We start from the raw sequence: 25,133 nt of genomic DNA, 5'->3' as shown, positions 1-25,133 counted from the left end.
TCAAACGTTTTCTGTAAGTCTTCACAAGGTTGCCACACACTGTTGTTGGTATGTTGGCCCATTCCTCCATGCAGATCTCCTCTAGAGCAGTGATGTTTTTGGCTTTTCGCTTGGCAACACGGACTTTCAACTCCCTCCAAAGGTTTTCTATAGGGTTGAGATCTGGAGACTGGCTAGGCCACTCCAGGACCTTGAAATGCTTCTTACGAAGCCACCCCTTCGTTGCCCTGGCGGTGTGCTTTGGATCATTGTCATGTTGAAAGACCCAGCCATGTTTCATCTTCAATGCCCTTGCTGATGGAAGGAGGTTTGCACTCAAAATCTCACGATACATGGCCCCATTCATTCTTTCATGTACCCGGATCAGTTGTTCTGGCCCCTTTGCAGAGAAACAGCCCCAAAGCATGATGTTTCCACCACCATGCTTTACAGTAGGTATGGTGTTTGATGGATGCAACTCAGTATTCTTTTTCCTCCAAACACGACAAGTTGTGTTTCTACCAAACAGTTCCAGTTTGGTTTCATCAGACCATAGGACATTCTCCCAAAACTCCTCTGGATCATCCAAATGCTCTCTAGCAAACTTCAGACGGGCCCGGACATGTACTGGCTTAAGCAGTGGGACACGTCTGGCACTGCAGGATCTGAGTCCATGGTGGCGTAGTGTGTTACTTATGGTAGGCCTTGTTACATTGGTCCCAGCTCTCTGCACTTCATTCACTAGGTCCCCCCGCGTGGTTCTGGGATTTTTGCTCACCGTTCTTGTGATCATTCTGACCCCACGGGGTGGGATTTTGCGTGGAGCCCCAGATCGAGGGAGATTATCAGTGGTCTTGTATGTCTTCCATTTCTAATTATTGCTCCCACTGTTGATTTCTTCACTCCAAGCTGGTTGGCTATTGCAGATTCAGTCTTCCCAGCCTGGTGCAGGGCTACAATTTTGTTTCTGGTGTCCTTTGACAGCTCTTTGGTCTTCACCAAAGTGGAGTTTGGAGTCAGACTGTTTGAGGGTGTGCACAGGTGTCTTTTTATACTGATAACAAGTTTAAACAGGTGCCATTACTACAGGTAATGAGTGGAGGAAAGAGGAGACTCTTAAAGAAGAAGTTACAGGTCTGTGAGAGCCAGAAATCTTGATTGTTTGTTTCTGACCAAATACTTATTTTCCACCATAATATGCAAAAAAATGATAAAAAAACAGACAATGTGATTTTCTGGATTTTTTTTTCTCAGTTTGTCTCCCATAGTTGAGGTCTACCTATGATGTAAATTACAGACGCCTCTCATCTTTTTAAGTGGTGGAACTTGCACTATTGCTGACTGACTAAATACTTTTTTGCCCCACTGTATGAGGCTGTAAGTTCGGGACTGGAGACTTGGGGTCAGTCCGGACATTGCAGTCTGTATACAGAGCGGTGATGCTGCCCTTGTGTACCTGGTCCTAGAGTGAAGCTTTTCAAAGAACATTTCTTCCTATGAATTAGACGTTTCTACACCCTATACCCAGAGTATGGCTGGGGGCGACAGAGCAAGACCCACGGATTCCAAGAACACGAGTCACTTTGCTTTAGGCTGCACTCGGTATACTGCTTACAGTCCCTGAGTTGTCTTCCTCTATAAGTTTTAGCCATTGGTCGTCGGCATTAAGTGCTACATTTTTTTATGAGCCACCACGCCATATTTGTTTTGGGTTTTTTTTTGTTAACCTTGAAGTCAAAAGCTGAATCCCATATTCAAAATGTGTCTTTACATTGGATTTATAGAAGGGGTAATAATACATTGTGATCACATTTTGCTTTTTTTTTTTTTTTTTTTTTTTTATACAACTCAAAATCTTATTTGCTTTCTCAGCTGCTTCCTGACATTGAGAACTGCTGCTCAGCTCATTAGTAACCAATAATCATGAATCCTTCTGTCCGTAGTTTTATTCTATTATTTATGGTATGGATTGTGGCATCCTCGATGCATGACTTCATCAATAATATTTATCTTCCATTTTCTAGTCCATTTTATTCTATACCGGTTTCCAAATCCTTTTTGATTTTCAATGGAATTTGAGGAATACGGTGTCATGTAAAAGTTTGAGCACCCCTGGTCAAAATTACTGTTATTGTGAACAGTTAAGCAAATTGAAGATGAAATTTTCTCTAAAAGAGCTAAAGTTAAAGATCACACATGTCCTTTGTATTTTAGGCAAAAAAAAATTGTATTTTCAATTTTTAAAAAATTACAAAGAAGGAAAATGGGCCAATGCAAAAGTGTGGGCACCCTTGGAGATTTGTGTGCTCAGATAACTTTGACCAAGGTTATAGACCTTAATTAGTCTGTTTAGGGTTATGGCTTGTTCACTATTATCATTAGAAATGGCCAGGTGATGCAAATTTCCCAGCTTTATAAAAACCAGCCTCCTCTAACCTTGTGCCTAAAAACAGCAGACATGGGTTCTTCTAAGCAGCTGCCTAGCACTCCGAAAATAAAAATGGTGGAGGCCCGCAAACCAGGAGAAGGCTATAAGAAGATGGCAAAACGTTTTCAAGTTGTCTTTTCCTCAGTTCGAAAATGTAATTAAGAAATGGAAGTTACCAGAAACAGTGGAGGTCAAGATAAGGTCTGGAAGACCAAGCAAAATTTCAGTGAGAGCTGCTCGTAGGATTGCTAGAGAGAAAAGTCAGAACCTCCGCTTGAGTGAAAAAGACCTTCAGAAAGATTTGGCAGACTCTGGAGTTGTACATTGTTCTACTGTTCAGAGACGCCTGCACAAATATGGCCTTTGTGGAAGAGTCATCAGAAGAAAACCTCTCGTGCATCCTCACCATAAGATTCAGCATCAGAAATATGCAAAAGAACATCTAAACAAGCCTGATGCATTTTGGAAACACAATGGACCACAATGATTAAGGCTATGTGCACACGTTCAGGATTTCTTGCAGAAATCTCCTGAGCAAAACTGGACATTTTCTGCAAGAAATTCGCATGCGGTTTTCTCGCGTTTTTACCACGTTTTTGGTGTGTGTGTGTGTGTTTTTTTTTTTTTTTTTTTTTTTTTTTTTTTTTTTTTTTTTGGTGTGGATTTCCTGGAGGTTCCCAATGCAATAATATAATGGGAAATCCTCAAAATTAATGAACATGCTGCGTTTTTACCGCGATGCGTTTTTTCATGGGAAAAAAAGCATCATGTGCACACAAATTGTGGAATGCATTCTAAATGATAGGATGCATATGCATGCATATGTATGTCGTCTTATTTTGCTTTAATTATTGTATTGTTAACGTTGTTACTTATGACTTTTGTGTTTGAAACTGTTAAACTGTAAAGCGCTGCGGAATATGTTGGCGCTATATAAATAAAGATTATTATTATGCGGTTTTTTTTTCGCAACGTGTGCACACAGCCTTAAGGTATGTATGGAGAAAAAAAAAACACAATTTCAGGAAAAGAACATCTCACCAACTATTAAGCATGAGGGTGGAGCAATCCTACTTTGGGGTTGTGTTTGCAGTTAATGGCACATGGAACATTTGACAGGTAGAGGGAAGAATGGATTCAATGAAATTTCAGCAAATTCTTGATGCAAACAAAACTCCATGTGTGAAAAGCTGAAGGTGAAAGAGGATGGCTTCTACAAATAGATGATGATCCTAAACACACGTCAAACTCCACAATAAGTGACCTAAAAAGGCGCAAGATGAAGGTTTTACAATGGTCCTCACAGTCCCCTGATCTGAACATCATTGAAAATGTGTGGCTAGAGCTCCAAATTGCAGCGGATGCAAGACGACCAAGGAATCTCACAGAACTGGAGGAATTCTCCAGGGAAGAATGGATGAAAATCCCTCAAACAAGAATTGAAAGACTCTTGTCTGGGTACAAAAATCATTTACAAGCTGTGATACTTGCAAAAGGGGATGCTACTAGGTACTAACCATGGAAGGTGCCCATGGTGTGTATATAGTAAAACACCAAGGCAATGTGTCATCTAACTTTAGGCCTTTTAGAGATCATTTCATCAAGTTGCTTAACTGTTCACGATAACGGTAATTTTGACCAGGGGTGCCCAAACTTTTACATGCCACGGTGTGTCTTGTCCATGGGTCAAGGACATAGTCCGGCATCCCTCGCCACCCAGTGTAATGTTACCCGTCAGCTCCCTTCTTTCCCCCCAGAATGATGGGTCTAAGCATTGGAAGATATTGTGTTTTTATAGGTAGAAATTCTGACATTTCTAATTGCTCCACAGAAATGGCACAAGCAGGGTCTATTCCTGAAGAGTCGACTACGGGTAAAAAAAAAAAAAAAAAAGAGAGAAAAATGGTTTTACGTATTTGCTGAGGTGTGAAATTTAAACCAAAAAAAGTGTGGTGTGAACAGCTTGTAGAGAAGATTCATCCACGGGGAATTCTCTGATTCTGAGATGCCCTCTGTTTGCATGGAGTGTTGCCCGTGCCCCTCTGCCCCTACATTTGGGAAGGTTGAGCTGTGAACTTGGCGATCTCCAGCTGTCCCATTAAGAATGAACGGACCAGTGATGCACGTTCTCGGCTTTATGATTGTCAGCTCCGGTGTACAGAAAGCTTGCTGTGAAAATGCATGTAAACTGAGGGGTCCAAAATACTCTCCACTGCTGCCCAGTGCTGTCGACTATATTTGGATAGGTAGTCATTATGATGAGGGTCTGACCACTGGCGGACGCAGGCAGAAGGGGGCCCCTGGGCAAGAACAGATGGGCCCTTTGCAGGCCAATAGCTCCTCATAATACATAATTCCACCGGCTTTGGAGCTGGATGTGGCCCCGTACCTCTTGGTGCAATCTGTGGCTGCCAATGAGATGTCCGCCTGTGGGTCCGACCTCTATCAAAGCTGAAGATGCTGAACACTGCCCCTGTTTTAGTGCAGCATCTGTACTGTATACCAAGAGCTTCTTCAGAATGGAAAGTTCCTTTAAGCACCGAGTGCTGCTCGTCAGAAGACCGGCTCAGTAGAAGGTCCGAGACCATCTTCAGTCTCTGAAGCACCATCGATGGGGGTCTCTGCATCCGGACACCCACCATAAAGCCATCCGACATGTTTTCTAAAGGTGCAGTGACTCCTTCCACCAGGGGCAGTGGCTCGGATCACTCCGTCATGGAACAGTCCAGTAAAAGTTTTAGGTTCTATTGCAGTCCCAAGTAAATGTGCACAGACGTTACATTGTGTCCTGACGTGTAGCTGTAATTTCTGTCTGGTCTCGGTGTACAATTTCCAACAAGTGGCTTCTCTTTTTATACTGTTTGCATTTCTTTTGGCTACTGTGCCTGGAAACTTTAGTCTAGTCTCCGCAGGGTAACTGTTTCCTCTTGGGGGCTGTTTCCAGTTGTAGACTTATAGATTAAGTGTCCTTCTTTTTTCTTCTTATTCTTCTCTTCCCTATTGCTCTTTAACTAAAGTAATGACCCGATCCCCTGGCACGGAGCCTCAGCAGTTGTCAGGCAGCTCATTATTTACCTGTGTCGCTGGCAGATCCGAGGTGTTACGTACCAGGTTGTGGCTGGCGTTCTGCCAGGCTCCGCGATATACCGAGGATCGGGTGTTGGTAGTGAGGCCTCCGTGTAGCAGATCAAAAGAGCAATATATGATCCTTAAGGGGAATTTGTCACTTGCCATTATTATTTAATATTCATGCGTTGTGATTTTTTTTTTTTTTTTTTTTTAATTTATTTTTTTTCTTGGTGTAAATGCTGCTGTTTTCCTGAATCCGGCGCTGTTTTTCTTTTGTTCCTGCTCCTCTCCATTCCTGAGATATGGCCCCTTTTTTCCTGTATATAAAACTTGCCTTGTTTTCCAAGTGGGTGTAGATCTAAGGAGACGCCCACAGAAAAGGTTTGAGGACCACACCCAGTTGGCTAACAAGACTAGCATTATATACAGGAAAGAGGAGGTCATATCTCAGGAACAGAGAGGAGCAGGAACAAAAGAAATAAAGCACCGGATTCAGGAGAACAGCAGCATTTATACCACTAAAAAATTACATATTTCTCATACATGACCGGATCCCTTTAAAGCAATAAAAAAAATTATATAATTTTTTATTTATTTTTTTTCCTACTGGGAAACAGGAAGGAGTCTTGTTTTGCTGTAGATGTATTTGGCACGTTATCTTCTGCTGTAGAGTCTATATCAGAAAGTCCTGTGAATGGCACAGCTGTATAATTACAACATTCTGGGAGTCTGCGGTCACCACTAGGGGGCGCCCATTGCGAGTGGACTTATACAGCAGCCATGAACTCCAATGAATCCACCTTATTAGGGTCCCAATCTTCCAGGGGGGGATGTCGGGATGACTCCCCCCTACACCTCATCACTTGCCCATTGGCGGGGGGCATTGGTCCGTATGAAGCGGACTGCTGTAAGCCAACTGACGCCCTCTTCTTTTCCGCCGTCTGTGTGTGTTTATTGCCTGTGTTTGTGCAGGGTCGCTGCATGCGCCTCCATGTAACACATAGGACACTACAACCTCCTGTTTCCTTGCAGTGCGGTGACACATTGCGGTGCGTGCAGGGGTCTCGTTGCCCACCCCGCTCTCTTCTTCCAGGTCCTGAGTTTGCCTTTTTATCTCCACAGATAGATAAGCATCACCACAGTAAAGATTCCGTCTTCTTCCGCGATGGCGTCCGGAGAATCGATTTTGTTCTTTCTTATTTTGATGAAACAACCAAAGATCTGGACCGGCGAAAAGCTGTAAGTTAAACAAAACAACAAAAAAAAGCCAAATATTGGACCCCCACAAATCTGATATTGATTACCTATCTCGCCCCTTTAAGGATCTGTCCAGATCTGGTCTGTCGTACATCTGATGTCTTCTTCCGATGTGCCACGACATTCGTGTAATCTGGCTCCAATTAGCGGTTGATCCCGCTTTCTGGATTACTGGATGTACGTAGAATAATGGAGGGTGACATTATGTACTGGTCTTATGTATTTGAGTTCTGTGCTGGATTATTGGATGTCGGATTAAAGGAATGCTGCGTTATTATATGTCTAATACACAGTGTGTAACAATCGCCGTCCTTCCTCCCATCGCCCTCCCTTACTCGGCGCTGGTTCTTGGCCGGCTGCCATGCTGCATAACGGCACAGACGGGCAGCGTTTGTCTATCAGCTATTAAATGTGTATGGCCGCCTTATGCCTGGGGCTAATGTGGATGCCATGGCCAATGATCGCCATGTGCGAATTCTAATCTAGAAGAATGGGATCACGTTGAGACCCCCTAGCGTGCCACGTCCGCAACAAGCAAAATGCAAGTTGGCCTCATCCTAGGTTTTTGCATCTCTCTAGTCCCTAAGGGCTTTAATGTGACCCCATTGACCTGTATTACTCTGAGATGTTGCAGGGCCATACAGCCATCCTGTTCCAGCCTTAGCCTTAAGGCTATGTGCACACGTAAGAATTTCTTGCAGAAAATCCCTGAAGAAAACTGGACATTTTCTGCAAGAAATCTGCATGCGTTTTTTGCGCGTTTTTTTTCCGGGGCTTTCCAAATGCATTATATAGCGGGCAAAAAACGCGAAGAAAAAAAACCGCAAAATTAATGAACATGCTGCATTTTTTTTTCGCGGACCTGTGGAGGGATCCCGGCCATTACAGACCGAGCAGAGCCAGGGAGCAGCAGACCTGCGGAGAGATCCCGGCCATTGCAGAGCCAGGGAGCAGCGGACCTGCGGAGGGATCCCGGCCATTGCAGAGCCAGGGAGCAGCGGACCTGTGGAGGGATCCCGGCCATTACAGACCGAGCAGAGCCAGGGAGCAGCGCACCTGTGGAGGGATCCTGGCCATTACAGACCGAGCAGAGCCAGGGAGCAGCGGACCTGTGGATGGATCCCGGCCATTACAGACAGAGCAGAGCCAGGGAGCAGCGCACCTGTGGAGGGATCCTGGCCATTGCAGAGCCAGGGAGCAGCGGACCTGTGGAGGGATCCCGGCCATTACAGACCGAGCAGAGCCAGGGAGCAGCGCACCTGTGGAGGGATCCTGGCCATTACAGACCGAGCAGAGCCAGGGAGCAGCGGACCTGTGGAGGGATCCCGGCCATTACAGACCGAGCAGAGCCAGGGAGCAGCAGACCTGCGGAGGGATCCCGGCCATTACAGTCCCAGCAGAGCCAGGGAACAGCGGACCTGTGGAGGGATCCCGGCCATTACAGTCCCAGCAGAGCCAGGGAACAGCGGACCTGTGGAGGGATCCCGGCCATTACAGACCGAGCAGAGCCAGGGAGCAGCAGACCTGCGGAGGGATCCCGGCCATTACAGTCCCAGCAGAGCCAGGGAACAGCGGACCTGTGGAGGGATCCCGGCCATTACAGTCCCAGCAGAGCCAGGGAACAGCGGACCTGTGGAGGGATCCCGGCCATTACAGTCCCAGCAGAGCCAGGGAACAGTGGACCTGTGGAGGGATCCCGGCCATTACAGTCCCAGCAGAGCCAGGGAACAGTGGACCTGTGGAGGGATCCCGGCCATTACAGTCCCAGCAGAGCCAGGGAACAGCGGACCTGTGGAGGGATCCCGGCCATTACAGTCCCAGCAGAGCCAGGGAACAGTGGACCTGTGGAGGGATCCCGGCCATTACAGACAGAGCAGAGCCAGGGAGCAGCGCACCTGTGGAGGGATCCCGGCCATTGCAGAGCCAGGGAGCAGCGGACCTGTGGAGGGATCCCGGCCATTACAGACCGAGCAGAGCCAGGGAGCAGCAGACCTGTGGAGGGATCCCGGCCATTACAGTCCCAGCAGAGCCAGGGAACAGTGGACCTGTGGAGGGATCCCAGCCATTACAGTCCCAGCAGAGCCAGGGAACAGTGGACCTGTGGAGGGATCCCGGCCATTACAGTCCCAGCAGAGCCAGGGAACAGTGGACCTGTGGAGGGATCCCAGCCATTACAGTCCCAGCAGAGCCAGGGAACAGTGGACCTGTGGAGGGATCCCAGCCATTACAGTCCCAGCAGACCTGTGGAGGGATCCCGGCCATTACAGTCCCAGCAGAGCCAGGGAACAGTGGACCTGTGGAGGGATCCCGGCCATTACAGTCCCAGCAGAGCCAGGGAACAGTGGACCTGTGGAGGGATCCCAGCCATTACAGTCCCAGCAGAGCCAGGGAACAGTGGACCTGTGGAGGGATCCCGGCCATTACAGTCCCAGCAGAGCCAGGGAACAGTGGACCTGTGGAGGGATCCCGGCCATTACAGTCCCAGCAGAGCCAGGGAACAGTGGACCTGTGGAGGGATCCCGGCCATTAGTCCCAGCAGAGCCAGGGAGCAGCGGACCTGTGGAGGGATCCCGACCATTGCAGAGCCAGGGAGGAGCGGACATGTGGATGGATCCCGGCCATTACAGATCCAGCATCTGGTCACCATTCATTTCCACATACAAGGTTGTGTGCACACGCAGATTTTTTTATCATTAAAAAAAAAAAAAAAAAAAAAACAAAACGTTTTCTAGTGGAAACCGTTTCAGGGAACTTTTGGAAAAGTTTCATGTTTTTGATGAGTTGTGTGTTTTTGTTTTTTTTCTTTCTGATTGGACAGTGCCTAGTTTAGCGTGGACTCCACCAGGAGCTGCTTCAAAGAAGGAAAAAGCACTTTTTCTCCCACCAATGACTGAACACAAGAACAGCCAAGTGCTTTTTTGATGGCCATAAATGCAAGTTTTTCAAGCGTTTTTCTTTGGGTTTTTTCCGTTTTTCTATAGTGAAAATCTGCTTTAAAAAAAAAAAAACATAAAACCCAACTTGTGCACATAACCCAACTGTGCCATCACCCGGCTGTGTTTTTATGTGACCGGTGTCTGTTTCCTGCAGTGATCTCTATACACACCCCGCACGGCAGTGACATAAACCACAGGAAGTTCCCGACCCTGAGATATCGGTTTATTATGTTTATATCTTTGGGTCGGGCACTTCCTGTGGTTTATATCGCTGCTGTGCGGGATCACCAGAGTCTGCGTGTCCCCATCTGTATGGCATCTGCCAGCGTTGGGGATTCATCCACGGTCTTATGACTTCTCTTATTGCTGGCTGCACCCAATGACCCAAAAGATGACCCTAGGTTCACATGGCCACATTGCAAGTAATGAGTGCACATCAGAAGGGACTTTTCCAAGGTATTGCAACATTTTTTTACATATTGTCACGTACACATTGCAAATCTGAAATCATAAGTGACATGATGCCATATTTGACTGGGGGTGAGGGGGTCATCATTTATCCCATGGAAACACCGACGCTTGGACAGACCCCCATTATAAGTCGTATAGTGGATCCCGCACACTGTCATGGATTCCCTTATAAATGGAAACCATAATGCAGACACAAAGCTGATGTCAGATTTTCCTAGCACAAATGTGGCAGAATATATGGAGGCGATGCTGCGCCACATTGGTTTTTGCTGCTCTGCTGCCACCTAGTGGGGATCATTGGAACAGGGGAGCTCCACCCAAAAGGCATCACAGTCCTATGACTTGGCAAAACTGACTGCACACATTAAAGAAGTCTCTCTTTAATGCTACATCCTCACTGGGCTTATCTGCAGAGCATTTTCTGTGGCCATTTCCTGCATTAATAATAAAATCTCACTCCTATCTAATACTTTAATACACAGGATGTTCAAAAATTTGCTGTGTCTATAAAAGCTGTGTGAATGTACCTATTAGGCCAAGTCTCCTTGGGAGGAGGGGGGAAAGTCCCCTACAATGGTTCCCATGAATAAAGCAGTTGCCACATATTAGAATTTCTTGGTCAGAAGTCGGCCACAACTTTTTCCTCTTTGGGGAAACTTTTTTTACCAGTGCCTCCGTCACATGATCCAGAGCCACCGGGGAGGTCAGGGGACTATTTAGCATTAGTATAATTGGATAAAATCTTAAAGATTTTATTTTATTTTTTTTCTTTTCTTTTTCCCAGGACAGAAGGCGAGAATTTGAATTGAGCTTACAGAAAGCTGGTCTGGAGGTAGAAACCGAGGACAAGAAGGTGAGAGCAAGCCGCAGCGCAGTCCTGTTCACCTCTCCTAAAGGTTGCATAGGGAGACTTGGACTGCGACTACACTGCGCTTTTGGCCCTGACACATGTTGTGGTACCAAAATATGCATGCTGACGTTGCTGGATCGCCATCCCATACAATAGGGTTTCATTGTGACCCCCAAGGGTGCCGCAACAAGCAAGTCAGCTGTGTCGGATTGTTTGCAACTTGCTTGTTGCAGTTTTGGTACCCTTGGTCGCTTGTATGGCGCTGCGATGTAGTGAGGAGGAAGCACCATTACTAGTCCCTGGACTGGAGGCGCAGCTTGTACTCTGTATACAATGATCAGGAAAGCAGAGGTGGTAATAACCCATCTCTGCCTTCTCTGTACAGAGCGTGGAAGTCTCTGAAAGTTGTCTCCTTGCTTTTGCACCTGCACGACTGTGCGATTACGTTCGAAAACATCCTTGCAGATCTGTATGGAGGGGGAAACCTGATGGTTTTTAAAAACTTGGCGCCCGGCCTGCTGTTCAGATGTCGCTCTTCTTGGTTTTGCAGACTTAAGCATTGTGACTAGTCCCCAGACTGGAGCTGTGTCTGCGTCTATAAGGACTAGCTTTAGATTAGAGATGCCTCTATTCTCTCATGTCAGATTTCATGTCACCCTAATTTTTGCAGATTCCCCAAGTGGTTAAATTTAGCCCCGAACCCTGGGCCGCTCTGCCTCCAGTGCTCTGTATCCCGCTCTGCCTCCAGTGCTCTGTATCCCGCTCTGCCTCCAGTGCTCTGTATCCCGCTCTGCCTCCAGTGCTCTGTATCCCGCTCTGCCTCCAGTGCTCTGTATCCCGCTCTGCCTCCAGTGCTCTGTATCCCGCTCTGCCTCCAGTGCTCTGTATCCCGCTCTGCCTCCAGTGCTCTGTATCCCGCTCTGCCTCCAGTGCTCTGTATCCCGCTCTGCCTCCAGTGCTCTGTATCCCGCTCTGCCTCCAGTGCTCTGTATCCCGCTCTGCCTCCAGTGCTCTGTATCCCGCTCTGCCTCCAGTGCTCTGTATCCCGCTCTGCCTCCAGTGCTCTGTATCCCGCTCTGCCTCCAGTGCTCTGTATCCCGCTCTGCCTCCAGTGCTCTGTATCCCGCTCTGCCTCCAGTGCTCTGTATCCCGCTCTGCCTCCAGTGCTCTGTATCCCGCTCTGCCTCCAGTGCTCTGTATCCCGCTCTGCCTCCAGTGCTCTGTATCCCGCTCTGCCTCCAGTGCTCTGTATCCCGCTCTGCCTCCAGTGCTCTGTATCCCGCTCTGCCTCCAGTGCTCTGTATCCCGCTCTGCCTCCAGTGCTCTGTATCCCGCTCTGCCTCCAGTGCTCTGTATCCCGCTCTGCCTCCAGTGCTCTGTATCCCGCTCTGCCTCCAGTGCTCTGTATCCCGCTCTGCCTCCAGTGCTCTGTATCCCGCTCTGCCTCCAGTGCTCTGTATCCCGCTCTGCCTCCAGTGCTCTGTATCCCGCTCTGCCTCCAGTGCTCTGTATCCCGCTCTGCCTCCAGTGCTCTGTATCCCGCTCTGCCTCCAGTGCTCTGTATCCCGCTCTGCCTCCAGTGCTCTGTATCCCGCTCTGCCTCCAGTGCTCTGTATCCCGCTCTGCCTCCAGTGCTCTGTATCCCGCTCTGCCTCCAGTGCTCTGTATCCCGCTCTGCCTCCAGTGCTCTGTATCCCGCTCTGCCTCCAGTGCTCTGTATCCCGCTCTGCCTCCAGTGCTCTGTATCCCGCTCTGCCTCCAGTGCTCTGTATCCCGCTCTGCCTCCAGTGCTCTGTATCCCGCTCTGCCTCCAGTGCTCTGTATCCCGCTCTGCCTCCAGTGCTCTGTATCCCGCTCTGCCTCCAGTGCTCTGTATCCCGCTCTGCCTCCAGTGCTCTGTATCCCGCTCTGCCTCCAGTGCTCTGTATCCCGCTCTGCCTCCAGTGCTCTGTATCCCGCTCTGCCTCCAGTGCTCTGTATCCCGCTCTGCCTCCAGTGCTCTGTATCCCGCTCTGCCTCCAGTGCTCTGTATCCCGCTCTGCCTCCAGTGCTCTGTATCCCGCTCTGCCTCCAGTGCTCTGTATCCCGCTCTGCCTCCAGTGCTCTGTATCCCGCTCTGCCTCCAGTGCTCTATCCCGCTCTGCCTCCAGTGCTCTGTATCCCGCTCTGCCTCCAGTGCTCTGTATCCCGCTCTGCCTCCAGTGATCTGTATCCCGCTCTGCCTCCAGTGATCTGTATCCCGCTCTGCCTCCAGTGATCTGTATCCCGCTCTGCCTCCAGTGATCTGTATCCCGCTCTGCCTCCAGTGATCTGTATCCCGCTCCGCCTCCAGTGCTCTGTATCCCGCTCTGCCTCCAGTGCTCTGTATCAGTGAATTCATTTCATCATTTAAGTTTTGACATTTGTATTTCTCCCTGCAGGAATCTGAAAATGGCAAAATTTACTTTGTCAAAATCCACGCCCCCTGGGAGGTCCTTGCCACCTATGCGGAGGTGCTGAATATCAAGGTGCCCATAAAGGTGAATGATCTGGTCCAGACCAAGGAAAACCCTCTAAACTGCTTCCTGCGACTCTTCAAACTGCCACACGAAGTCATGAACCCGGAGCAGGACTACTTTACCGCCCCGTTCAGCAAGCAGAAGCAGGAGCTGTTCCTCATCAATGACAAGAGCTCGTTCTTCACACCGGCCACCAGGAACAGGATAGTAAGTGCCCTGAGCAGTTCATATGTGGGAGACTTGTTACCCCATAAAGGAGTCGTCCGCTCAGAAAATACCATATGATCTAAAATGAAATGTATTCACCCAACAGCTTAAAGGTAAAAAAGGAAGAAATAAAAATGCCAAAATTGCTTTAGAATTAAGAGATAAACAAAATAATAATGATTTTTTTTTTTTTTTAAAGTATTTTTTTTTTCCTTTACTCTTTTTTTGGGGGAAGTGCAGTGATGGGAAAAAAAAAAAAAACAGAAAATCCGGTGCTTTTGATTTCTTCCTTTTTTTTCCCTTTTTTTCCCTTCAAATTGTGGGTGCATTAATTTCATACTTTCGTTGTTAAAATTTTTACGAGCATGGCTATAACAATTTGTTTTTTTAATTCTTGTTTTATGATGCAGAATAGGAGATTTTTTTTTTTTAACAGTATTCCTAAAAACAATTTTACATTTTGACTTTCTTTTTGTCTTCATTTTTTTTTTTTTTTTCCTTACACTTTTCACAAGTGGCTTGATCCTGTGAGCATTTTGTTCACTTATACAATGTACTGTAATACTTCAGCATTGCAGTATAATGCGTGACAGTCGCTGGCAAGGTATTGGAGATGAGACATGCATCACTGAGGTTGTTAGCTTCATTGATATGAACCCAGGAAAATGCTCCCGCACTTTAAGTGCTATAAGTGCTGAGAGGGGTTAATCAGCCATGTTCAGGATTAGGTTTAGTGAAAATCTGTGGGTGGGAGGCTGTTCACCATATCTCCACCCCAGGATGGAGTCCAGAGGATAAATTGGCAGCTTTCTGGCTCATTCAGTGTTGGGTGTGTCTGGAGTTGGGCACTCCAGAGCTGTGCTTTCATGATAAAGAAAGCTAAACTTTCCTTTGCTTGTTCCTGAGCGGGCAGATCCCCGCAGCAATACAGACTGTGCCACAGGTTATGTTTTTGTTTTCTCTTTAGGCCAGAAAGGTTTTTTTTTTTTTTTTTTGCTTAACGCTGCACTGATTTATGCAGTAACTTTTTAATAAACCAGTGGAAGATTTCAAGAAAACCACGTTTCTGTGTCTACCTCTGTGTGCTTCCGAGTGAGCCGATTTACCACAATAGTCATACAATTTCCTATGAAGCCTAAAGTTGGTGTCAATGGGAAGTCTTCATTTAGAAACCATTTAAAGGGAATCTGTCACCAGTTTTTTTTCCATTTAAAGGGAATCTGCAAGGAGATACTGAATGTATGATCAAAGCCTTGTGTTTTAATAGCCAGCAGGGACCAACGTGCGCTGATGACTGATCATACAGGCGGGTCCTGGGAAGCTTCTCCCCACCTGCCGACATTGACAAGCTTCTGCATAATATATGTGCACGTAGGAAGAGGCGGGGACAAGCCACTCACCTGTACCACTAGTCACCTGGCACTGGCGGCTATTAAAAGTGTTTTTTGTTTTTGTTTTTTTTCTCTGAAACGCTGCAAAAACAGTCATGGCAGAGATCGTACAGCCGGTGGCTGATACCTGCTGTACACTGTTTGGGGAAAAAGGGGCATCTGAATATTTAAATTGAATTGATCTGTGGTAGCTCTGCTCAATGCTGCTGAGGAGTCGGACGCTGGCTGTTTAACACAGTTGGCACCAGCCGTGTATACATTATGCTCAGCTTATGAGTGCGCTCCATGCATCTGCACCCAGCCAGGACAAAAAACCCTAATCCTATTATCATACTGACGTTTTTTGCTCTTTTAATGATTTTTCCCAATTCCAGGTCTATTACATTTTGTCTCGCTGCCCCTATGGGGTCGGGGAGGAGAAGAGAAAGTTTGGCATTAAGAGGCTGTTAAATAACGGGACGTACTCGGCTGCCTTCCCTATCCATGACGTAAGTAGTAACCCGAAATGTGGTTCCTGGAGTCACTAAATATTCTGTATAGAAGCCATTATAGCTCCTATGTCGATAATGCATCTGTATTGGTTGTCACCCAGCTTTTCCAAGGGGAGAGAGGCATTTTAATTTCTTGCCATTAAAGAACATCTTTACATATTACTATTAATGATCGACTATTTCCAGTCGGATTATCACATTTTATCGTGTGTTCTCCGTAGTGCCAGTACTGGAAGAAGTCGCTGGACGAGAATTGTGAGAGCGAGCGATACACGTTGTATAAGCAGTGGGCCAGGTTTGGAAAGTTTTACAAGGAGCAGCCCTTGGATCTGATTAGGTGAGTGCGGGAGAAATGGTTTCTGAATCACGAGATTTTGGGATATAGACACCTTCCAGGGCAATTTTATTTTTCTGAAATGCAAGTATTTTTGCCTTTTAAAAATAAGTTTTACAATTGGGTTTCTTTTAAAAAGAGTTCGGCAGTATCCCTGGCTGCAGAACGAGTTAATTAAGAATCTGTGACCTCATTCTGTTCATTCTTCTTTTTTTTTTTCTTGGCGCTTTTTGAGTCCGTTTCCAGCCACCTTTAGGAGGAAAAACAAAAATATCCCAGTTCACCATTACTAACATAACTGACCGTGTTCATGTGCTGCATAACGTGTCCACATCCACTGACCATTGTGCTGTTTACTTCTCTTTCCAGGAAATACTACGGGGAGAAGATTGGCATCTACTTTGCTTGGCTCGGCTTCTATACGGAAATGTTATTTTTTGCTGCTATTGTTGGATTTTTTTGCTTCCTATACGGGTGGATTACAATGGATGAAAGCATCAGTAGGTAAGATTATGTAAAACATCCCGACGTACGACCTTGAAAACTGCAACCGGTTTATTTAAGTCCTTGGTACCACTCTGCCCCCCACTGTCCATACACCCTACTACACATTGCTAACATTTGTTATATTTTAGGCCTGATTCTTCATTTGCTAATTTTTTAAGTCCCTTTTTGTCTGCACGAACTCAAAGAACTTTTTTTTTTTTTGTCTTTAACCTTTTGCGTCATGTCAGCACGCAGTCGCATGTTCTATTATAGTTACTGGCGAAATTTTGACACTTGAAGAAAAAAAAATCACTGTGGGAAGAGGAGGACTGGAGTACATCCGTGCAAAAAATTTTGCAGCTTTCTAAAAGTTCGCAATTGACGGACCAGCTCGAAACGTCTGTAAAACAAAAACCATTCCCATAATGGTGAACATATTAAAAAAAAAAAAAAAAAAAAAATACAAACAAATAGAAAATAAGCTTCAAAATAGCTGTAACTTAAAAGAAGAACATAAGAATATGGGGGAAAAGTAAACCACCCGATCCATATTGTTTTGGAGAAACCTTTTTTGTTTTGATTTCTTTCTGCAGTAAAGAAATCTGTGATAAGGACATTGGTGGTCAGATCATCATGTGCCCCCTGTGTGACCAGCGCTGTGAATTTTGGAGGTTAAACTCCACTTGTGAACCTTCTCAGGTAAGTTTCCTCCTCCTCCCCTGACTCTTTGTGATCCCTACCTTCCGTACTGATCCTCTGCTCCTCTCTACAGTATTCGCACTTGTTTGACAACGTGGCGACCCTCTTCTTCGCCATCTTCATGGGAATATGGGGTAAGTGTCTTAACTTCACCCCAACTACAATATCGATGCATTTAGGCTAGAAATTATGTCAAAACTGATGTGAAGGACTGCACTGACAGTGATGGGTGAACAGCTTGATGCTTGGGTCCGGCGGGTTCAGATGAACAGTTAAAAGAAAAAAGAAAAAGTTCTGGTACCAGAACAGTACCCAAATCCGGACACTATTCTCTTAAATGGGGGCTCGAACATCCAGTGTTTGCCACACTGTCAGGTGCATGTCACAAACACTGCCTCTAAATGGTGGTAAAAACATTACTGTCGGTCAGAGCTGCGACTCCCAAGCTGTCAGATGACAGCATGAGCCTGCAGCTGTGACGAGTTAAACGTTTACCCCCCTGATCACAGGCATCAGCTAATGGGACTACTGCTAAATGGTGCAGTGTCAAAAACTCACCAAAAGCCCATCGGGGAAACGTAACCAGAAGGGCTCTTTCAGGTGTCAGTGATAATCGGTCAGATCGCAATACTGGCCGACGCAAGCGTGATAGTTTTATAGAAATATATGAAGCTATTACGCTCTGGTCAGGAGACGTGCGGCCAGTCCATGCATTGTGATCAGATATCGGCCTGATTGTCACAGACATCTATTACGGCTCTAACTGTCTTTTCTTGTGATTGGGGCTCCTTTGGATTCCCCAGGAGAATGGAAAATTGCATGTCCTAACCTTTGTGCAGCATTTATATGAGGCATATTTTAATATGGATGGGGCCATCATTAACCTTTGTTCAGCATTATATGGGGCATATTTTAATATTGAGCATCTTATGGGGCCATCATTACCCTTTTATGCAGCATTATATGGGGCGTATTTTGTATGGAGCATCTTATGGGGCCCATCATGAACTGTATGGATTATTATATGGGGCTCCTGATTCAATATGGTTATTCTAAAACATTTAGCCTACTGATGTCTCAATTTTACTTTTATTGGTATCTATCTATTTTTATTTTTGTAATTTACCAGTAGCTGCTGCATTTCCCACCCTAGGCTTATACTGGAGTCAATAAGTTTTCCCAGTTTCTTGTGGCAAAATTAGGGGTCTCGGCTTATACTCAAGTCGGCTTATACTTGAGTATATATGGTAACTATCAAAAATATAGTCATACATAAGCAAAAAAAAATGAAACACAAAGGAAGAGGAAAAAAAAGTGAAATTTGCCGCCATTGGTACCCTGTACATGTCAATGTATGACAGTAAATTAAATTTAAGATTTTATTTTTTATTTTTTTAGGCTAATAAAAAAAAAAAACAAAAAAAAAACTTTGCCTGAAAGTAGGTCAGACGTAGAATATCGTGACTGCCCAATTATAGTGACTGGCTCCGTTTTATGGTCCCCAATTTTGGGGGCTTTAGGGGAGAACTTCTGACTTAGCGCTCAGAATAGAGCACATGTTAAATGTGAACCCTGTCTTTACCATTAATAAAATTTAATAAAAACTTGACAAAACGATTGAACAATTAGTGCAAACAATTATTTCCGTAGCCCAACAAATAAAAATAGGGCCGATAAACGGCCATGTGTATGAAATCGACAGTGTCCGGTCATTAGAAGATTAAATTACTGTAATACAATGAATTAAATCTTTGTATGTCATAGATTGGTAAAATGTTGTCCTCTTTTTGCCAGGTTCTTTTTATTTCTGAGAAAAAGAAAATGACTCTATGGGCCGAGTCATCATTTTTAGTGATGAGTGAATATACTCGTTACTCGAGATTTCTCGAGCATGCTCCAAGGGTCCTCCGAGTATTTTTTAGTGCTCGGAGATTTAGTTTTTCTTGCCGCAGCTGAATGATTTACATCTGTTAGCCAGCTTAAGTACATGTGGGGGTTGCCTGGTTGTTTTTGTTTTTTTCTTCTATTATCTTGTGATATTTGGTGTTTTTTGCATGACATTTTTCAAACTGGCAAATGTAGTTCATGAATTTGGTGCAAAATCAAAAATGCTGTTTATTTTTTTATTTTATTTTTTTTATTATATACACTAGAATAAAAGTTCAACGTTTTACTGTAATGTCGCAAAAATTGTCCATAAAATCATTCCAGGAGGGGGTACACTGGAGGACATTTGCACAAAAATTTTGCGCAATTGATAACTCTGCCAAATACCTCTAGAAAAACAAAACCTCCCCTGCAATGATTAACATAAAAAAAAATACAATCAGTAAATTAGACTTTATAAAATGACGCAAATTAAAACTTGCGTAAAAGGGCAGAAATGCAATAATGAGTCCGAAGAGGTCTATGCTGCGAGTTCACCGCTGCTGTAGGGGAGACTGACCCGCTCTCCTTGCAGTGACCTTGTTCCTGGAGTTCTGGAAGCGCAGGCAGGCACGGCTCGAGTACGAATGGGACTTGGTTGACTTTGAAGAGGAGCAACAACAACTTCAGCTGAGGCCAGAATATGAGGCCAAATGTACCCAAAAGAAGAAAAATCCAGTCACTCAGGTATATTTGGGGCCCTAAATTATGGAAAGCAGTATCTGTTATCAGTATATATATATATATATATATATATATATATATATATATATATATATATATATATATATATATATATATATATATATATATATATATATATATATATATATAATTTTTTTTAAATAATTGGGTAGTGAATTTCATATTTCTTTATTGTTATCTATATCGTAATTATTAGTATTGAAGTACCGTATATACTCGCGTATAAGCCGAGATTTTCAGCCAATTTTTTTGGGCTGAAAGTCCCCCTCTCGGCTTATACTCAAGTCATCCCCGGGGGTTGGCAGGGGAGGGGGGGCAGGGGATGTCTAGTTATACTTACCTGCTCCGGCACGGTCCCTGCAGTCCCTGCTTCTTCCAGCGCTGCATCTTCTTCCTGTATTGAGCGGTCACATGGTACCGCTCATTACAGAAATGAATATGCGGCTCCACCTCCGATAGAGGTGGAGCCGCATATTCATGACTGAAAATGAGCGGTAACTATGACCGCTCAATACAGGAAGAAGATGCAGCGCAGGGACTGCGCCGGGAGCAGGTAAGTATACTGGGAGGGGAGCGCTGCACGATATTTACCTGCTCCTCGTTCCGGTGCGGCTCCGTCTCCAGCGTCCTCTAGCTGTGACGCTCAGGTTAGAGGGCGCGGTGACGTAGTCAGTGCGCGCCCTCTGCTGAGCGTCAGTGCTGGAGACGGAGCCGCACGAGGAGCAGGTAAATATTGAAAGCGCCGGCATCCTGAGCAAGAGAGGCGAGTATGTGATTTTTTTTTTTTTTTTTTTTTTTTAATTGCAGCAGCATTATATATTGGACAGCTTTATATGGAGCATCTATGGGGCAATAATCAACGGTGCAGAGCATTATATATGGCACAGCTTTCTATGGAGCATCTATGGGGCCATAATGAACGGTGCAGAGCATTCCATATGGCACAGCTTTATGTGGAGCATCTATGGGGCCATAATGAACGGTGCAGAGCATTCCATATGGCACAGCTTTATATGGAGCATCTATGGGGCCATAATGAACGGTGCAGAGCATTCTATATGGCACAGCTTTTATATGGGGCAATAATGAACGGTGCAGAGCATTCTATATGGCACAGTTTTATATGGAGCATCTATGGGGCTATAATGAATGGTGCAGAGCATTATATGGGGCACAGCTTTATATGGAGCATCTATGGGGCCATAATGAACGGTGCAGAGCATTATATATGGCACAGCTTTATATGGAGCATCTATGGGGCCATAATGAACGGTGCAGAGCATTATATGTGGCACAGCTTTATATGGAGCATCTATGGGGCCATAATGAACGGTGCAGAGCATTATATATGGCACAGCTTTATATGGAGCATCTATGGGGCCATAATGAACGGTGCAGAGCATTATATGTGGCACAGTTTTATATGGAGCATCTATGGGGCCATAATGAACGGTGCAGAGCATTATATGTGGCACAGTTTTATATGGAGCATCTATGGAGCCATAATGAAATGTATGGAGCATTATATGGGGCACAGCTTTATATGGAGCATCTATGGGGCAATAATGAACAGTATGGAGCATCTATTTTTATTTTTGAAATTTACCGGTAGCTGCTGCATTTCCTACCCTAGGCTTATACTAGAGTCAATAAGTTTTCCCAGTTTTTTGTGGCAAAATTAGGGGGGTCGGCTTATACTCGGGTCGGCTTATACTCGAGTTTATACGGTAAGTAAAAATCTCTTTAATTTGGCAATGGCTGTCCGAGTAGCAAAGATTCTGGACTATTGGATGGTGATAGAAAAGTATCCACACTGTTCAAGGTGGAAAACCTAAAATAATAAAGATAATCCTGACATTACGCAATCGGTTCTTGTTGTTTTGATTTTATTCTGAATTGTTGGAATTTCTGGATTATTCAGTGCCGAATTAAAGGGATTAGTCCATATATTGTGTTTTAAGGTGATGTTTTTGTCACATGCAGCGCGTAATAATATAACTGGACAGTCTCGTCCTGATATAACTGATGTTTATATTCGCCACTTAAAGGGGTTGTCTGGTATTAGACAAACATCTTCACACCTGTTGATAGGTTGCGTGTGGTATCGCAGCTTCCATGTAGCTGAGCTGCAGTTCCACACACAAGCCATGGACAAGTGTGATGTTGTTTCTGGAAAGAATTGGCCATGTTTTTTCTAACCATGGTTTATTTATTGTGTGTATAGGCCATACATATAAGTAAAAGACTGAGACCCATAGCAGCCAATCACAGCGCAGCTTTCATTTTACCAGAGCAATTTATGAAATGAAAGCTGAGCTCTGATTGGTTGCTATGGGCAACAAAGTCTGTTTTGATAAATGAGGCCTAGTAGTTCTCATAATCATGCCTTTCCCCACAGTATGGGGGGGGGCAGTGTTAATTGCACCGATATTTCCTGTCCTGTGGGGTTGTTGTCAATTATTAAACTTACTTTTTTTTATAGATTTGCAGCATTAATTAATTGTACGTTGAGCACAGTGTCGCTTCTTAGCTGGAGCTTCCAGACTACATTAAGGCGACGATTTATATTTTTAACAGTATTAACCATTTTGTATTTTGTCTTGACAGTACAAAGGCAGCCATTTTGTGTTCTGAGCTATGACAGGGCGAGCATCCTATAGAGAGAACCTGTCACCCGCCATAAACGTGCCAACGGCACCGTTCTCCCTAATTCATTGTTTTTCTCTCGTTCCTGCGCCTCTCTCCATTACTGAGATTTGGTCCCCTATTCCTTTTATATACCGTAAATCTAATACTGTTGGGCAAGTGGATGTGGCGCTCAAATAGCTGCAGACCACGCCCCTTTGGCTAACAAGACTAGATTGATATACACAGAAAGGGGGGTTATATCTCGGGAACGGAGAGACATCGGAAAAAAAGAAAAACCATCGTCCGATTCAGGAAAATGACGGCATTTACAAAAGGTAAACCAATTACATATTTATGGCGTGTGACCGGTCCCCTTTAAATAACTGTAAAGCGTTTTAAGGATATGTCTCCTCAAATTCCAAACGTTCTTAATGCATTTTTTTTGTTATATTTAGTAGTTATCCTTTTTTTTTTTTTTTTTTTTTTTTTAGAAAGTTTGGAGATGACCACTATGGCTGCCATTACGGGTCTGTAAGGGCTTTCTTTGACCTCTGAATGGCGTATTTTTATTGCTATGTCTAGGAAAGTTGGGTTTCAGATTTATGCTCCTAAGAAAGCTGCATTATACTCGATCTGCCTAGTTGTGGTAACCTACAGGATAGGTTTCTGTGCAACTACGTTTCATCTGGCCGTTCTGGGGCTTTGGCTCGTTAGGTGGCAACCTGCGATGGAGATATTTATTTTGGCACTGCTTTCCCAGAAACTGTCTGACATTCATGAGTTATTCAAATGGAAGAATGGTAACGGCAGGCATATTGGTTGCATCCCAGCTTTCTCTGAAAGGGGTTCTCCACCTTTTGGGGTCTTTTGATTTTTCTTAAATGCAAGTATTTTTGGCTACAAATAATCTTTGTAATTGGGTTTCATTAAAAGATTGCAAAGTTTTCCTTCTATAGCTTTCGTCTTGCACTTTCTATTATTGGCTACAGAATGATGTAACTGAGAATCTGCCAGTGAGCTGACTCTGATAGTCCAATGAAAGAGTTTTTAACTCTCATCTGTTTTTTTTTTTTTTTTGTTTTTTTTTTTATAGCTCTTCATAGCTGATTTTATAACCACCGACCTGAAAGTGCCCCAAAGGTGGACATCCTCTTAAAATAAAATTAAAAAAAAAGGAAAAAACATATATAATAACTAAGCTCCAGGACCTTGAAACCAAAATGTCTGCCTGTGTTCTGTGCAGGATGCACATGTTGTATTATTCCTGTGCTCCGTGGACAGTCTCTGATCCGATGTTCTGGTTTGTTACACATTCAGCCTTTCTACATTTGTAGGAAATAGAACTGGTTTTTAAGCGAAGTCCGGCTGACCTCTTGGGGAAAGTGTTCTTGTGCTGGATGTCCATTTTGTTCTGGGTAAGAGGGAGGCTCCGAGATCTCAGCCTCTCGAAAGTTGACACTAACAACCATTAACTTATTTTCTCGGATGGTTTTGCTACAGAAAAAAATGGGTTTCTGCACTGGTGTTCATGCCTGGTGATGTGTGGAAGGCAGAAGGAGAGCGATGGAAACCATCTTGTTTCATCATGGGATATAAACTGGGCACAAATGCAAAAATTGGCAGATAATCTGATAGCAAAAGTATTAACGCCAACAATGGTGAAAATTCAGCATCTACCAAATATGACTGCTGTTGATGATCTCTGCTGGCTGCCGATTGGTATCGATTTCAATACCCATTTGCCACTTTTGAGAAAAAGTCCTGCAACTTTTTAAAATTAGAATTCAAGAGTTAAGTTGTGCTTGAGTAAAACATTTCAACTTGGGATAATCCACCTCCATTATTCATATTTGGCACCGAGAAACCAAATCTGCAGTAGTATATATATATTTTTTTGCTTTTACGTTAGACATGAGCGATAATCTGCCAATGCTAGAGATGAGCGAATCCATCTGTAAGACATCGAGTTCTTTACGGAATTCCCAAAGATGTCTGATTTCAGCACACTTTTAATTTTTGACATTCAATTTGCTCAAATACTGCAGAATGGCTGCCAATTCATAATCGCCTGTCCTGGGCCCCTCGCCTGTCCTGGGCCCCTCGCCTGTCCTGGGCCCCTCGCCTCTCCTGGGCCCCTCGCCTCTCCTGGGCCCCTCGCCTCTCCTGGGCTCCTCGCCTCTCCTGGGCCCCTCGCCTCTCCTGGGCTCCTCGCCTCTCCTGGGCTCCTCGCCTCTCCTGGGCCCCTCGCCTCTCCTGGGCCCCTCGCCTCTCCTGGGCCCCTCGCCTCTCCTGGGCTCCTCGCCTCTCCTGGGCCCCTCGCCTCTCCTGGGCCCCTCGCCTCTCCTGGGCCCCTCGCCTCTCCTGGGCCCCTCGCCTCTCCTGGGCCCCTCGCCTCTCCTGGGCCCCTCGCCTCTCCTGGGCCCCTCGCCTCTCCTGGGCCCCTCGCCTCTCCTGGGCCCCTCGCCTCTCCTGGGCCCCTCGCCTGTCCTGGGCCCCTCGCCTGTCTAGACCAGACTACTGATCAGACTCTCATGATCACTTGGTGTAGACGGACGCGCTTAGCCGACGAGTGTCTGCCCCTTTACATGACTGCAGGAGGCTAATCCCTGGCCTTGGCAACGGAAGAACCATGGAGCTGTAGAGGCGGCATTATTATTTTTATTTTTTTAAACCCCTTCCTCCGTTTTTTAGAGGGTCCTCATAGTGCCATAGATGCAGCCGATCCAGTTAGGTTTCGGACTCCGAAGCAGGATGGTCTCTCTGCCACTTTTGCCTCCG

The 25,133-nt window shown here is 45.3% G+C and overlaps 1 protein-coding gene across 6 annotated transcripts in view; it reads left to right on the top strand.

Moving 5' to 3' along the window:
* The window catches only part of ANO5 (anoctamin 5), a 75,033-nt gene that overhangs the window by 34,477 nt on the left and 15,423 nt on the right, over window positions 1–25,133 (top strand). For 4 of the 6 annotated variants that reach the window (XM_069739936.1, XM_069739933.1, XM_069739934.1 and 1 more), the window contains 10 exons: window positions 6,599–6,715; window positions 10,925–10,993; window positions 13,411–13,695; window positions 15,461–15,574; window positions 15,799–15,914; window positions 16,281–16,415; window positions 16,991–17,096; window positions 17,170–17,230; window positions 19,558–19,709; window positions 23,690–23,770. In XM_069739936.1, coding sequence (XP_069596037.1) covers window positions 6,599–6,715; window positions 10,925–10,993; window positions 13,411–13,695; window positions 15,461–15,574; window positions 15,799–15,914; window positions 16,281–16,415; window positions 16,991–17,096; window positions 17,170–17,230; window positions 19,558–19,709; window positions 23,690–23,770 — 1,236 coding nt within the window. The remainder of the gene's footprint in view (window positions 1–6,598; window positions 6,716–10,924; window positions 10,994–13,410; window positions 13,696–15,460; window positions 15,575–15,798; window positions 15,915–16,280; window positions 16,416–16,990; window positions 17,097–17,169; window positions 17,231–19,557; window positions 19,710–23,689; window positions 23,771–25,133) is intronic. The other 2 variants (XM_069739932.1, XM_069739935.1) reach the window with 1 other exon arrangement.

This window comes from Ranitomeya imitator, chromosome 9, assembly GCF_032444005.1.
Source record: "Ranitomeya imitator isolate aRanImi1 chromosome 9, aRanImi1.pri, whole genome shotgun sequence".
In the NCBI taxonomy this organism is placed as follows: domain Eukaryota; kingdom Metazoa; phylum Chordata; class Amphibia; order Anura; family Dendrobatidae; genus Ranitomeya; species Ranitomeya imitator.
Note: the sequence above shows the minus strand (reverse complement) of the source record. Positions and strands in the feature narration are given on the sequence as shown.